This window comes from Nicotiana tomentosiformis, chromosome 9 (assembly GCF_000390325.3).
Source record: "Nicotiana tomentosiformis chromosome 9, ASM39032v3, whole genome shotgun sequence".
NCBI classification, from domain to species: domain Eukaryota; kingdom Viridiplantae; phylum Streptophyta; class Magnoliopsida; order Solanales; family Solanaceae; genus Nicotiana; species Nicotiana tomentosiformis.
The window spans coordinates 102,248,710-102,264,630 of record NC_090820.1 but is presented as its reverse complement, the minus strand read 5'-3'; the positions used below and the strand labels follow the sequence as shown (position 1 = coordinate 102,264,630).

Below are 15,921 nucleotides of genomic sequence, written 5' to 3'. Positions count from 1 at the left end.
CTTAATTTCTTTTTTCCAAAGTTGTCTTTGGAGCAAAGAGTCAAGGAGTATTGGTTGTATTTCTAATAAGCAAATTAAGATTAATATGGTCAATTTCATTATTAATTAATGCTAAAAAGTAGATTTCTTAATATGTTTAGAAAATTTGAAAAATTCCAAAAAGTTGTTTTTCAAAATTTTCGCTCAAATCATTCACAAACATTCAAAAACAACCAAAAATTATATTTATGTCCAAACACAAACTCTAATTTTCAAATATCATTTTCACTTAGAATTTTTTTTGAAATTTTACAATTCTTACGTCCAAACGCCCACTAAATCTCTCTCTTGAAGACGAAAGTAAACAAAAAGCCTAATAAATTATGACAGTAGATGAACCACGTTGCTATATATCCTGTCCCGTTAAGCTCATTTAACCCTATATGAATATTGAGTTATATGGAGATTTGTAATCTAACTATCTAAGCTACCCACGAGAATCACAATCCACATTTTTGAAGTGAAGCCTATCAGGTGTTTGTCTTTTTGTTTAAATGAATTTATTTCTTTTAGCTCTAGACTTGAGTTCTGCTTTTGTTTCAATGCATATGATCACTTGGGTAATATTTGAAATACGTGATGGTGTTGACATGTTCTACCACATTTTGACTGTTAAAAATGATGGGATATATTAAAATTTCTAGGAGGACTGATAAAATCAAATATCAAAAGAAGGACAAAATAGTATCTGTCGAAATTTCTTCTTTCTTGCAAGTTGAAATCAGGTGAAAATGAAAGGAATAATTATGCTATAATATATTCATAACTATGTTGAGCTATCATTTTTTGACAAAAAAAACTTAAGATTCAACTATATGAGAGATGCCCACTAATAAAACTGTATAAAAGAATAGACGACATACATTAATTTAACTTATATACACTGATACTGTAATTTTTTTTACACATATATGCAATTTAACATGTTAGAGAAGGGCCTTGGAGCAAAAGTAAAGTTGTCTCCGTGTGACCTATCGGTCACAGGTTCGAGCCGTGGAAACATCCACTAATGCTTGCATTAGAGTAGGCTGTCTACATTACACCCCTTGGAGTGCGGTCCTCCCCCGGATCCTGTGTGAACGCGGGATACCTTGTGCACTGGACTGCACTTTTTTTTAATGTATTTTAACATGCTGTAGCTGCATTGCGTGCCTTGTTTCCAAGTTATTAATACCACATAAGTTATTTGTAGCTATCTCTTATGTTATACTATCAGTATATAGAAGTTAGACTCTAGGCAATCTATATAGTTGTTACAAGTGTTTTTTTTTTGTTTGACAAGGAAAGAATAGACAGTCTGCTGCATACACATGCTACAAAACCAGTCACTAAGGTGTGATATATATTGTATGTATCAACAAATGGTAGGACAAAGCTAGATTTTAGCTCAATTTTCCCTTCAGTCTAAACAAATAATGATTATCATGTCTAGCAATTCTCTCCTAGTATATATATAAGCATGAAAATCACAGCTCAATGAAGCATTTACAAGGCCCTTGCCAAGAATAGCATCAACAATGCCAATATATTGCAGCCTATAGTGACTTTCTTTTGTTTCCTTTTTGGTTTGGAAAAAAGGGGCAGAAACTAATTATCTAACGATGAAGGCCTGTCTCGATTTCTTCAGCCAATTCTTTTGTCAACTTTTCTGCTCTCTCATCATGCCCACCAGCAAAAGTATAGACTCTAAATGCAAACTGAAAGGCCTTCCAAAGCAGTTGAGCTGATTCCTTTTTGCACCCTTCATTTATTTGTGCAGCTCCATCTTTTTCCCTTGCCATTGCTTCTCTCTTTTCCTGATTCATCATTACAGCATTATTTCAAAAAATTGTTAACCAAATCAATGCTAAAGTTGTCTCCGTGTGACATATAGGTCACGGGTTCGAGCCGTGGAAGCAGCCACTAACGCATGCATTAGGGTAGACCGTAAACATCACACCTTAGTGGTGCCACTCTTCCCCGGACCCTGCGGGAATGCGAGATGCTTTGTGCACCGGACTGTCCCCTTTTGTTAACCAAATCAATTACCAAAGTGTTTAATGTACATACCATGTAAGAGATTTAGAAAGTATTGATCTGAATGATGCTCTATGCATTCCATATCGACGTATTTAAATATGTTGAAAGTACATTTCAAATTCAAAACATTGTATCAGTTATTTACAAGATTTAATATTTGAGTGATTTTCATTGTACTAACCTTTATTGCCAGTTCCATACAGTTTGAGGAAACATCGACCATCAATTCTTTGATGCGCACTAGTATGCTGAAATCAAAATGGATTTTATGGGTTTTTAGTTTCTTGGATTCTTCATCTTTTGTCCTTTCCAGAGAGTCCACGTCTCCTTTTATCTAGACAGAAAATTATTTGTTAGAGTTGCTAAAGGGAAATTAAAATTGGAGGTGAGTCATGTGAAGTTTTGAGGTCCAGGGATTTAGTTTCTACCTTGTTGAAGTACCTCTCAGCTCTAGCAAGATGTTGGCTAACAGGCGAGGCCGGTTGCCAACTCTGTAAAGTACAGACTATTGAATCTAACTTGGAATAGAGAGTTGCTGCCGTCCTCAACGCTTCCAACTTCTTAAAAGGAAAATCTTCAAATCTTGCTAGCACCTGTACCAAGAAAATCTTTAAGCCGACGACATCCTGAAATGGTAGTTTGTGGTAGAAATAAGAAATATGGATGAACCTGAGATTCGTCTGTTAGTTTCTCAAGGTGGAATTCCACATAATTGTGGAATCTAATGAGCTCAGACATATCTGATGTATGGAAAGAAGCAATGGCCTTCTTCATCTCCATGATTGTTTTAGCATGATTTTTAACATCCTCTTCAATTTGTTGGAAATATGCTGACCTGTGAGATATATAATTCATAATTGTGAAATATATACATTGTCAGAGAAAATGTTGCCTCCTACCAAAATAATGATTTGAGATTTCAAGAAGATTAATTACCTCCTTGTCATCTCAGCTAATGCATCAGCCATTCCTGGTTTACCTCCTTTTGAGGCGGCGCTAAATTTTCCCTTTCCCCCTTTTGATTTACCATCTAAACTAGATCCTTCAACTTTTCCTTTAAGAGATCGATAAAGATTTCCCATTTGGGATGATCTTTTCAGTTTAGTGGCTGCTTTCTTAAGTCGTAGATTTTTGGCACCTGCAAACACTGGTGGAGGTGGTGGTGGTGCACCTCCCTTTTTCATTGGCATAGTTGGAGGTGGTGATGGTGGAGGTGTAGCTCTCTTTCCCATTGGCATTGGTGGTGGTGGTGGTGCAGCTACCTTTCCAATTGGCTTCAGCGAAGGTGGTGCTGGCGCTGGTGTTGCTCCATTTGATTCCCTTGGTGGAAGTGGATGTGAGGTTACCATACCCCTTAATCCTTTGTGAGGTGAAAGTGGAGGTGGAGATGAATGTACTATCTCTGATTTCCTGGGAGGCGGCGACGGAGGGGGAGGCACTGCTCTATTTTTTGATGTAGTGGGAGGAGGCGGAGGTGGAGGTGGAGGTGTTACGCTGTTTCCTAATGTGACGCTGTTTCCTGATGTAGTAGGTTGGGCTGCTTGTGACGATGGTTTTAATTCCTCGCTCTCTGGTGAGAGCGTGGAATCGGGTGCAGGTGTTGTTGGTCCCTGTGATTCTATAAGTTTTGGTGATAAAATGTATGGAGAAGGTGGCACTGCTGCCTGTTCTGCTACATTTGATTGCAACTTAGAAATTGAAGATGGAGGTAAAAACACATCAAATGTAACACGAGCTTGCACTGGTTGACCATTTGATGCACCAGTCCAATATATTCCACTATTTTCTGATAAATTCTCCAGGTTAGTCAGTAGAATCTCTGGCAAGTCCACTATTTCACAATCTTGACTATATTCAAAATCTTGCTTTGCTTCTATATTTGAATCTTGATTTACATTGGGAAACATGTGGAACGACAGGTGCTTTACCTCAATTGGATTCTTCTTTCCAACTGCTTGAACCTTGAGTGATAGGCGAAGAGGGGCGGCGATAGAAGCCTTTGCATTCTTCTTTGAAGCATTGGTTATTATCTCAGGGAGGATTGAAGTTGGAGAGCTCGAAAGAGAAGAATTGTTGCTTGAATAACACTCGGAAAAATCCTTTTCAAATATATCAGGGGAAGGACTTCTTTCTCTGGTCTGATCATCCTCAATATCCTCCTCAAATGCATCAGGTGAAGGACTTCTATCTCTGGTCTGATCATCCTCAATATCCTCGTACTCGTCCTCATCGTCATCCTCATCCTCATCCGTCATTTCTATCATCCTTTCACTAGCTAGCTTAATAATGTCTTCGAGCAATGCCGATACTAAATTGTAAACCGAAAAAAATCATTAATTATAACTCTCATATCGAAGAAAAAATGATGAATAACATAAAATAAATCACTATATAATACTCCCCCGTCCCAAAAAGGATGACATTTTCGGATTTCGAGAGTCAAACGAGTTGTTCTTTGACCACGACTTTTTCATGTACCTTTGAAATATTTTAAATTATTAATTATTATGACTTATAGTACTTTTTCTGTAGTTTTCAAATATATAAATTTTATTTTAAAAAAAATTAAAGATTCTATGTCCGAATTCATGGTCAAAGTTAAGAAGTTGACCCTCCTAATCCGAAAAGAATTACTATCTTTTTGGGACGGAGGGAGTATTAAACTACAGATATGATCATACCATATTCAAAATCATTTAGTTTACTGCATGAGTTCTCTTTGCATTTGATCATCCACTCATCATTTCCAGTCCACATTTGCCCGATTGATTTCAATATATCACAAAAGCATCGCACTTTCTGAAAAAATAGGGAAACTTTGGTTAGCTCAGTAAGTTGTGGTTTTGCTTAAAAACAACAGTACTGCATATACTAAAAATGCTCAACTTAGGGAGTAAATAACCTCATGTATTGCTGCTCCATCAATTTTTGCCAATGAAAAATCCGGGTTGATCGAAGGATACAGTTTATGTAGATCAATCAGAGTTGATATCAGCAGCTGTAGGAAAATATGCACAAAACAGAAAGTTAAAAAAGACTTCTTGTTCTGTTCTGGAAAATGGCATTGACCTTTAACAAGTATCGAAGAAGTTTAACTTCTATATACTGACAGCATAATATAATTTTTACACTATCAGGTCACTTAAATTACAGGTAATTAACCGTCCATAAGAAACGGAATTAGTAACCTGGAATATGAGGCATGTTACCTGCTATGATGAGTTAAAATATCCTGATAGTGTAATATTATTTTTTTGCAAAATCAGTTTGTATATTCAAAAAGTAAAGTTATATACACTGTTAGTGGAAGAAATCTTTTACGTTATCAGGTCACCCAAATGATATCTTTAGGTAAATCTCCTTAAAATGTTGGATTTGTAATCTTGAAAATAAGACAGATTATCTGCTACGATAGATAAAATTGACATGATGACGTAAACATTCTTTACACTGGCAGTATATATAACTTAGGGCAGCCCGGTGAACGAAGCATCCCGCGTTCATTCAGGGTCCGGGAAGGGCCGCATCCCAAGGGGGTGATGTAGGCATCCTACCCTGATGCAAGCATCAATGGCTGATTCCATGGCTCGAACCCGTCGCCTATAGGTCACACGGAAACAACTTTACCGTTGCTTCAAGGCTCCCATTCGACAGTATATATAACTTAAACTTATTAAATCCTTGAAGATAAAGTAACTGAAGAAATACCTCATTTGCAGATTCAGAGCCATCACAAGGAGAAAGATCAAGCAAGTCTCTTAAGGAGAGGATCTTGTTTCTTATATCTGTCATTATTCTGAAGTTGCTGGCTACTCCACATGAATTATGAAAAGTTGGACTTTTTGTTGTTTTTGCCACACTTGAATTGTGCAAAGTTGCAGCTTTTGGTGTTTTCACCCCACATGAATTGCGTACTTTGGAACCTTTGGCTGCTTTATATTTTTTTGATACTAATATAGAAGGTAATTTCTTTATTACTCTAGTATGTAATCTCCTTGTCTTACGTGTGTCTTCTTCCTGAAAAATATTGTTAATTTCTGTTAGCATGCTATTTTATAACAGGAATATCACGAAGAGAGTAGTTCGGTGCATAAAACATCTCGTGTTCATGCAGGGTCCGGAAAAAGGTCGTAACGTAGGTAGTCTACCCTGATGCAAACATCAGTGATTGATTTCACAGCTCGAACCCGTGACCTATAGATCATACGGAGACAACTTAATTTACCGTTCGAATATGTGACCTATAGGTCATACTAAAATAACTTAACCGTTGCTCTTGGGTTCCCCTTCTATAGCGGGAATATCATTGATATGTCAAAATTCAACGTGAATGAGTTTTTTTTTTTCATGTATATAAAAAATTTAACAAAGACTTCATTTGATATGATGAAACTTTTTGAGGTGGTTTTTATTTTTTAAGTATTTGTCATCCATCAACTTATATGTTTAAGGACACTTTGGTGCACAAAGCTTCCGCTGTGCGCAAGGAAAAGATCTAACCACATTGGGTCTATTGTACTCAAGTTTACCGTACCAACTTGAACTTTTGACCTCCTGTCAAGCGGCGACAATCCCATAAACCAAAACATGGTTTTGAAAAAAGATTGCGAGAGAGGTCCTTTTAGGATATCCAATAAAATAGGAAGAAAATTGCCACGTTGATGTTTGCATGGAATAATGAAAATGCAGAATTTTGCTTTTTTTTCTTCTTCTTCTTCTTAGTCGTCGTATGATAAGGATTTTCATGTAAAAATGCGGAAACTTTACGTATTCAACGTTTAGACAAACATGTTTTAATAACATTAGAAATTATATGGAAAAGAAAATGAGGTAAACAATAAATGAAAGAAATAGAAGAAAATACCTTAAACTCAGAAGGCTTCCTGCGGAATATAAAAGGAACCACACCACAGAATACACCAATTGCCATTTTCCCAACAAATAATTAGAAGTTTTTGGAAAAAAGGCTTAAAGAGGAAGGAAGAAGAACAAAAGAATTAACGTTTAAACTTTCAAATTCCTATAACCAAAATTTATGTTTTGGTAAAAGAAATTTTAATTAAGAAAATAAAAGATGTGAGAAATTCGAAAAAAGAGAATTATGTGAAGTGCAGAGCAAACAAAAAAGGACGATGAGTGCCTTGGCTCTTGAGCCAAATGAAGAATTGGCTATTCCAAAATCGTCATGGGACAAACACTTCTCTCCTTCGTTTTTCCAAAAAAAAAAGAGAGAAAGAAAGAAAGGTTTGATTATGGTAATTATTTTTCTTGGTTTTTTTTTTCGGAGGCAAAAATAACCATTAATTTATCCGGAGGTTTAGTGAGTTTATGTAATTAGTACTAATTTAGATAAATGATTATTAGTATTTGTTATTTTTTTAAAGTTTGGAGCTGTCTTGGCTGAATGAAGGGGAGGATTAATGAAATTTGTGGCCTAAAGTTAAATTTTAATAAGTAATATTAAATTTATTCTATAAAATTTGTATATGTTTTGTTTGAATTTTATGACTGATGGTGTTCATACCATCTTAGCAGCATGCACCACCTCGACTATTTACTAGTTATCTGCTATATCACACTAATAGAAACGTGAGGTTACACAGCCCCCAAGGTTCGGGTAATGTTTCTGAGAAGACTAAGGTGATTTCTTTTCTTAATTATTAGCATCTATATACTGATCTCAAATTTTTATCCAGAATTTTAAGAATAATTTTATATATTTTGAATAGTTAATATATTTGAAAGTGCAAATGAATTGATCCACCATATTTTTTAAGAATTAACATAGTCAAAACGATTTTTCAAAGATTTTGTTGTGTTATTATCGACGTATTATCAGATTGTTACTTTCTATATATTGTATGGTTCCCCAAGTACACGCAAGTATACATGGTCGTCAAGTAATAAAGTGACTCGAAAGTTGGATGTCGAACCCACAGAGACTTAGATTAACCATTACTAAGCAAGCTAAAATTAGTTAATTGTCCAAGATAATCAAGAGTTTGATTTTTCTATTACAACTACTATTGTGAAATTTAAACACGTAACTCAGGGAGATCTAGATTCCAGGGTTGTGGTCAGTTTCTCAATCCTATTGAGTTCGTAATTACACCTGTTAATCCAAATTATCTATGATTGCAAGTTGACCGGATCGTTTATATAAATAGTATGTTCCCACAATACTATATGTCTATCCATAATATATCAACCCTATATTCCTATGGTCTTGAATCTATCATGAACAAATATAATACGGTATTCAACTAAGCAAGACTGTTTGGTATATTCTTATCCAAACCGCGAAATCTTTTCCCGAGCCACGGGTGCAGAAACAAGCCCTCTCTAATTCTACTCTAATCTAAATACGGCTTTCCCAAGCATAGCATAGATAGTAAATAGAACTCAACTGCTGGCCAAATAATTAAGCAATTATGCACAGAATTAGAGAAACAATCAAAGATGATAACTCAAATTAACGATAATATAATTAATAAACTTCAATATTCATGACAACCACAACCCTAGAACGTGAAGTTTAGCTCCACATACATATGGTAGCTAAACAACAAATCATCAAGAAAAAATAATGATTACTAAGTTTGATAGAAGAAAGATGAAATCTAATCAATTCTGGCCTCCATGGCGACTCCGTGCTCTCCCTAGGTCTAAAGTATGTCAAAATTCCTCTAAAAAATATTTTTACATGTATTTATACTAAGTAGGGTCGGGCCCAGATGAAAATACCTTTTTAGCCGAAATAGAAAAACTTACAAACTTATTGCTTTTCATGTGTCACACTGTGCGTCGCCCCGTGCATCACACTAGTGCTTTTTCCTGTAAGACCAAAAAAATTCAGTCTCTGAACTTTGAAAATTTCGTACATAAAATTACACTAATGAGTCGCACAGTGCCTCGAACAGTGCCCCGCACTAGTGTTTTTCTTTAGCTGTTGCTTCTTCCTTGAATTTTTACGTCCAGAATTGATCCTCGACCCCCAAACACGATCCCAACAGTCTTGCTTAGTTGGCTCCATAACATCTACATAGCTCAGAATCACTCCTACAAGGCATAAAACATGCAATTAGTACAAAATACTAGCGATTAAAGCTCAAACTCAATTAAAGTGCAGTAATTTAGAGTATAATAAGCAACTAAAATACGCAATTATAGCCTACCATCAATACCCCACACTTAAACCATTGCCCGTCCTCGAGCAATCAGACTAAACTTTATATAGACACGACCTTTTTAAACAATTCTCCTAACTCATCACACCAAGAATCTTTAAAATAAACTACGCACATGAGTGTAATATTTTCACCTCAAGAGTTGACTCACAAGTACCATGCATTATTCACAACTCACTCGCTTACTCTAACATAGAGGTCAATGACATTACCTTTCCTTCATGAATCAAGTGCCCTCACATAACAAAAGAGAGTAGTTCTACACACAATAAAATTTAAGAACAATTAGGAACTCGAAATAGAAAAAATTTACTCAATCTCAGAAATAATATTCATATGCCACAAAATATGCACCATAGGCTTGCCCGTAGTGTACTACTCTACTAATCGAGCTCATTCAGTCTAGGATCAAGTAGGACTTTAATTGGTTGTAATGTAGGCTGCGGGTCGGGTAGGATACATTTGGATATAAGAGTGACTATACCTCACTAATCACTTTAATACATACACTTTAATATTTAAAATCCCACACTTATGTCAAACCATAACTCTACCTTCAGATCAATGTATATTAACTCCATGCTTCTTTAAGCAGAATTACATCAAGAGTAACCACTATCAAAGAATATTTTTCACAGCAATACAACTATTTTTTTTCCTTTTTCAATTCAAGTGGCTCTTACTTTTTTAAAATAGTGCACCTTTCTCCTTATTTTATTAGTTCCACTCAAAAGCCAAACCAACCACCCCACACTTTAACTTTTACAAAGTTCATTATAATTCAAGTGCTCATGAAAGGTGAAAAGGTTCAAATAGATAGGTAATTCAAACAAATGGGTAAGGTTTGTAATATGGTTTCCAAAGAAACAAAATTACAAGCTCAAAGAGTTAACTACAATACATAACAATTAGGCAGGTAAAATATACATATCTGGCTCAACAAAGAAACGCCTATATCACTTCCAAGACTGAACAAAACTACTATTTCGCTTTGCAAACACACGGGGCAAGTTCTAGACATCAAATGTAGTGCATAGAATAACACACAAACCTCACACACACATGGCACATAACTCACTCAGGATTGGACTCATCAAGACACTCTAGTCAAAGCAGTTAAGCAAAGTTAAGATCATACAATTTAAGGTACTTATACAAGAGTCAAAAACTGAGCCTAAGCGTCACAACCAAAGTACTCAATATTCTCAAGGCATAACAAAGTCAAGAGATATTGTGTCACGACCCAAACTTCCTCCGTATAATGTCGTGACGACACCTAGTCTCTACGACTAAGTAAGCCTAACAAATTGCAGAAAATAACAAAACAAAAGTAAAACTTGGCAACTAACACCAGTAGATAATTAAATAACTAGTAACAATGTCGCTCGGCATGTACAATAACCAATACTCTATAAATACACAGTCTTCCCAAAACCTGAAACATCATAAGTCACAAGCTACAGAAGAAAACTAGTATCTCTATACACCAGAGTATAACAAAAGAAGTACGGAAGGTAAATGACATAGGAGAGAATAGAGGGGGACTCCGAGGTCTGCGGATGCGGCAGATGTACCTTGAAGTCTCCGTACAACAACAAGTACTCTCAACTAGTAGCAGGGCTGATAAGAAGTACTTGGATCTGCACACAAAAACATATGCATAAGAGTAGCATGAGTATACCTCAACAGTACCCAGTAAGTGCCAAGCTAACCTCGGTAGAGCAGTGACGAGGTCAGGTCAGGCCCACTGGTATATAATAAATAAAGCAGGAGAATATAACAGTATAATAAGAGATTGTAATTTAACAAAGGAAAATACAGCAAAATAACAGTGCAACACGCAGGGATAAACAGCAGGGGATCTCCCGAGATACCGTCTCATAGTAACAAAACAATTATGCAGGGAGAACTCCCGAGGTACTGCCTTGTAGTCCCAAAAGTAAATATACAGGGAGAACTCGCGAGGTACCGCCTCGTAGTCTCAAAAGTAAATGTGCAAGGAGAACTCCCGAGGTACTGCCTCGTAGTCTCAAAAGTAAATATACAGGGAGAACTCCCGAGGAACCACCTCGTAGTCTCAAAAGTAAATATACAGGGAGAACTCCCAAGGAACCGCCTCGTAGTCTCAAAAGTAAACACACAGCTCAAACAATTACAGATGATAGGTACAACAAGAGAATCTACAGTTTAGACTAAGTACAAGTCAAGAAAAGAAGCAAGAATTTACTAGGCATGCTATAAAGAGTTCAAATAAGCAGTTCAAGTACGTAGATATACGATATTAGACTAAACAGGATAGCTATACATATTGAAATAGCTCAATTAAGAATGAAAACATACTAATACTTATTCAAACGGTATAACTCAAATTAAAGGAAAAGCAGATTACTACTCAGTAAAATAAATCGGGTTTTACAACAAATAGCCCGTGTACGTACTCGTCACCTCACGTACACGGCGCTCACATATCACAACAGTACAAAATCCTAAGGGGATTTCCCCCACACAAGGTTAGGCAAGCCACTTACCTCGAACCCAGCTCAATCAATCAGTAAGAATGCCTTTTCCACGAATATCTGACTCCGAATGGCCCAAATCTAGCCAAAATCAATTACATGCCATAAATATAAATACAACTATAAGAAACTAATCTAATTAATGAAATCAAAGCTAAAACAAGAAATTAGAAAATCACCCCAAAAAGCCTCCCCGGGTCCACGTCTCAGAATCGGGTAAAAGTCACAAAATATGAACACCCATTCACACACAAGTTCACTCGTACCAAAATTTTTCAAATCCTATATCAAAATCTTAATCAAAATCCAAAATCTTAGTTGAAGAACTTCTTCCCATTTTCCCCAAATGTTCACCCAAATACGAAATTAAAAGATAAAATTAATGATAGATTAGTGGAATATAACCATAAATAGGTTAAGAATCGTTACCAAAAAGCTTCCTCTGAAAATCTCCCAAATTATCGCCCAAATCCGAGCTCTCAAAGTCCCAAAATTGAAAATGGGATAAAACCCTCGAACTTGGCATTTTCTACCCAGCGATTTCGCATCTGTGGGCCTATAATCGCCCCTGCGGAAATTTCATCGCAAGTGCGGACTTAACTTAAGTCCCCTAGGTCTGCATCTGCGAGAGAAGCGCCGTACCTGCGGATGTGCTCCTGCGTCCAAGGAACCGCTCCTGCAACCCTCACCGCTCCTGCGCACGGGCCAACCGCAGAAGCGAGGCCGCTTCTGTGCAATTACCTCCGCACCTGCGAACCCAGCTTCGGCTGCCAAAACCCACATCTGCGCTCCTTCATCCGTATGTGAGAGTCCGCACCTGCGGTCTCCCCACTGCAGGTGCGAAAACATCAAAACCCAGAAACTTCAGCAACTACACAAGTCCAATTTTCGATCCGTTAAGCATCCGAAATACACCCGAGGCCCCCGGGACCTCAACCAAACATACCAACAAGTCCTAAAACACCATACAAACTTAGTCGAGCCCTCAAATTATATTAAACAATGCTAAAAAATGAATCACCATCCGATTCAAACATAATGAACTTTGAAACTTCAAACTTGTACAAGCGATGCCGAAACCTATCAAATCGCGTCCGATTGACCTCAATTTTTGCACACAAGTCATAATTGACATTATAGACCTACTCCAACCTCCAGAATCGGAATCCGACCCCGATATCAAAAAGTCCACTACCGGTCAAAATCTCCAAATAATTGACTTTAGCCAATTCAAGCCTAAATCAACTACAGACCTCCTAAACACAAACCGGACATGCCCCTAAGTCCAAAATCACCCAATAGAGCTAACGGAACCGACAGAACTCCATTCCGGAGTCGTCTTCATACAGTTCCGACTGCGGTCAAAATCCTAAGGCTTAAGCTTCCGTTTAGGGACTAAGTATCCCAAAATACTCCGAAACCAACAACAAAACCTCCCGACAAGTCACATAAGCAGAAAAAGATACGGGAGAAGCAGTAAATAGGGGATCTGGTCTAATACACTCAAAATGACGGGCCAGGTCGTTACATCCTCCCCCTCTTAAAACAATCGTTCGTCCTCGAACGAGCATAGAGACATACCTGAAGTGGTAAAAATATGAGGATAGCGGCTGTGCATATCATGCTCGGTCTCCCAAGTCGCCTCCTCGACCGACTGACCCCTCCACCGAACCTTCACGGAAGCAATGTTCTTTGAACTCAGCTTTTGACCATGCCTGTCCAAATAGCCATTGGCTCCTCAACATAAGATAGATCCTTGTCCAATTGGATGAGCTAAAATCTAACACATGAGACGGATCACCGTGATACTTTCGGAGCATAGAAACATGGAATACCGGATGAACTCCTGCTAGACTAAGAGGCAAGGCAAGCTCATAAGCAACCTCCCCAACACGTCGCAACACCTCAAATGGGCTGATAAACCTTGCGCTCAACTTGTCCTTCTTTCCGAACCTCATAACACCCTTCATAGGTGAAACCCGGAGAAAGACCCGCTCTCTAACCATGAATGCAACGTCACGAACCTTCCGATCTGTATAACTCTTCTGTCTGGATTGGGCTATGCGAAGTCAATCCTGAATCACCTTAACCTTTTCCAAAGCATCCTGAACCAAGTCTGTACCCAATAATCCAGCATCGCCCGGCTTGAACCAACCCACTGGAGACCGACACCGCCTACTATACAGAGCCTCATACGGTGCTATCTGGATGCTTGACTAATAACTGTTGTTGTAGGCAAACTCTGCAAGTGGCAAGAACTGATCCCAAGAACCTCCAAAATCTATTACACACGCAGGAAGCATATCCTCTAATATCTGAATAGTGCGCTCGGACTACCCGTCCGTTTGAGGGTGAAATGATGTGCTCAGCTCCACTCGAGTACCCAACTCATGCTGTAAGGACCTCCAGAACCATGATGTAAACTGCGTACCCCAGTTAGAGATGATAGATACCGGTACGCCATGAAGCCTGACAATCTTGCGGATATAAATTCCAGCCAGCTGCTCGAAAGAATAGGTAGTCATTACAGGAAGGAAATGTGCTGACTTGGTCAGCCTATCCACAATCACCCAAATTGCATCGAACCTCCGCTGAGTCCGTGGGAGTCCAACAATGAAATTCATAGTGATCCGCTCCCATTTCTACTCTAGAATCTCTAACTTCTGAAGTAACCCACCTGGCCGCTGATGCTCATACTTCACCTGCTGGCAATTTAGACACCGAGCTACATACTCCATTATGTCCTTTTTTCATCCTCCTCCATTAGTAATGTTGCCTCAAGTCCTGATACATCTTCGCGACACCCAAGTGAATGGAGTACCGCGAACTGTGAGCCTCCTGGAGAATCAACTCACGCAGAACATCTACATTGGGCACATATAGCCTGTCCTGCATCCTCAGTGAACCATCATCTCCAATAGCGACCTCCTTTGCGTCACCGTGCTGAACTGTGTCCTTAAGGACAAGCAGATGGGGGTCATCATACTGACGCTCCCTGATACGATCATAAAGAGAACACTAAGAGACCACACAAGCCAATACTCGACTCGGCTCAGAAATATCTAATCTCACAAATGGGCTGGCTAAGGCCTGAATATCCAACGCTAATGGCCTCTCTGCTGCTGGTAGATATGCTAAACTCCCCAAACTCTCTGCTCAGCGACTCAAAGTATTGGCCACCACATTGGCCTTCCCCGGATGGTATAAAATGGTGATATCATAATCCTTAAGTAGCTCTAACTACCTCCGCTGACGCAATTTAAGATCCTTCTATTTGAACAGATGCTACAAACTCCGGTGATCGGTGTAGATCTCACAAGGGACACCCTACAAATAGTGCCGCCAAATCTTCAAGGCATGAACAATAGCTGCTAACTCAAGGTCGTGGACATGATAGTTCTTTTCATGCACCTTCAGCTGTCTGGACGCGTGGGCAATCACCCTACCGTCCTGTATCAACACCGCACCAAAACCAATCTGCGAGGCATCACAATATACAGTATAAGACCCCGAACCTGTAGGCAATACCAATACTGGGGCTGTAGTCAAAGTTGTCTTGAGCTTCTGAAAGCTCTCCTCACACTCCTCTGTCCACCTGAGCGGAGCACCCTTCTAGGTCAGCCTGGTCATATGTGCTGCAATAGATGAGAATCCCTCTACAAAACGACGGTAATACCCCGCCAAACCAAGAAAACTCTGGATCTTCGTAGCTGATGACGGTCTAGGACAACTATGCACTGCTTTCACCTTCTTCGGATCCACCTAGATCCCATTACTCGATACTACATGACCCAAGAATTCCACTGAGTCTAGACAAAACTCACACTTTGAAAATTTTGCATATAACCCATTTTCTCTCAGGGTCTGAAGCAGTCATTAGGTGCTGCTCATGATCCTCCCGAGTCCAGGAGTACACCAGAATGTCGTCAATAAACACAATGACGAATGAGTCAAGATAGGGCCGGAACACAATGTGCATCAAGTGCATAAAAGCTACTGGGGCATTGGTCAGCCCAAATGACATCACAAGGAACTCGTAGTGACCATACCGAGTCCTGAAGGCAGTCTTCGGGATATCTGGCTCCCGAATCTTCAACTGATGATAGCCTGAACGTAAGTCAATCTTGGAAAACACTCTGGCACCCTGTAGCTGATCAAAT

The 15,921-nt window shown here is 38.6% G+C and overlaps 1 protein-coding gene across 1 annotated transcript; it reads right to left on the bottom strand.

The window, feature by feature from the left end:
- Positions 1-1,350: 1,350 nt before the first annotated feature.
- On the bottom strand, positions 1,351-7,280 carry LOC104090235 (uncharacterized protein At4g04980). Its single transcript, XM_009595292.4, has 9 exons — positions 6,923-7,280; positions 5,767-6,075; positions 4,961-5,056; positions 4,740-4,857; positions 2,995-4,366; positions 2,728-2,893; positions 2,487-2,651; positions 2,240-2,392; positions 1,351-1,835 (listed from the first exon to the last, which is right to left on the bottom strand). The coding sequence occupies exons 1-9, from the start codon at positions 6,986-6,988 to the stop codon at positions 1,635-1,637; spliced, it is 2,646 nt and encodes an 881-aa protein (XP_009593587.1). The 5' UTR covers positions 6,989-7,280; the 3' UTR covers positions 1,351-1,634.
- Between the last annotated feature and the right edge of the window lie 8,641 nt (positions 7,281-15,921).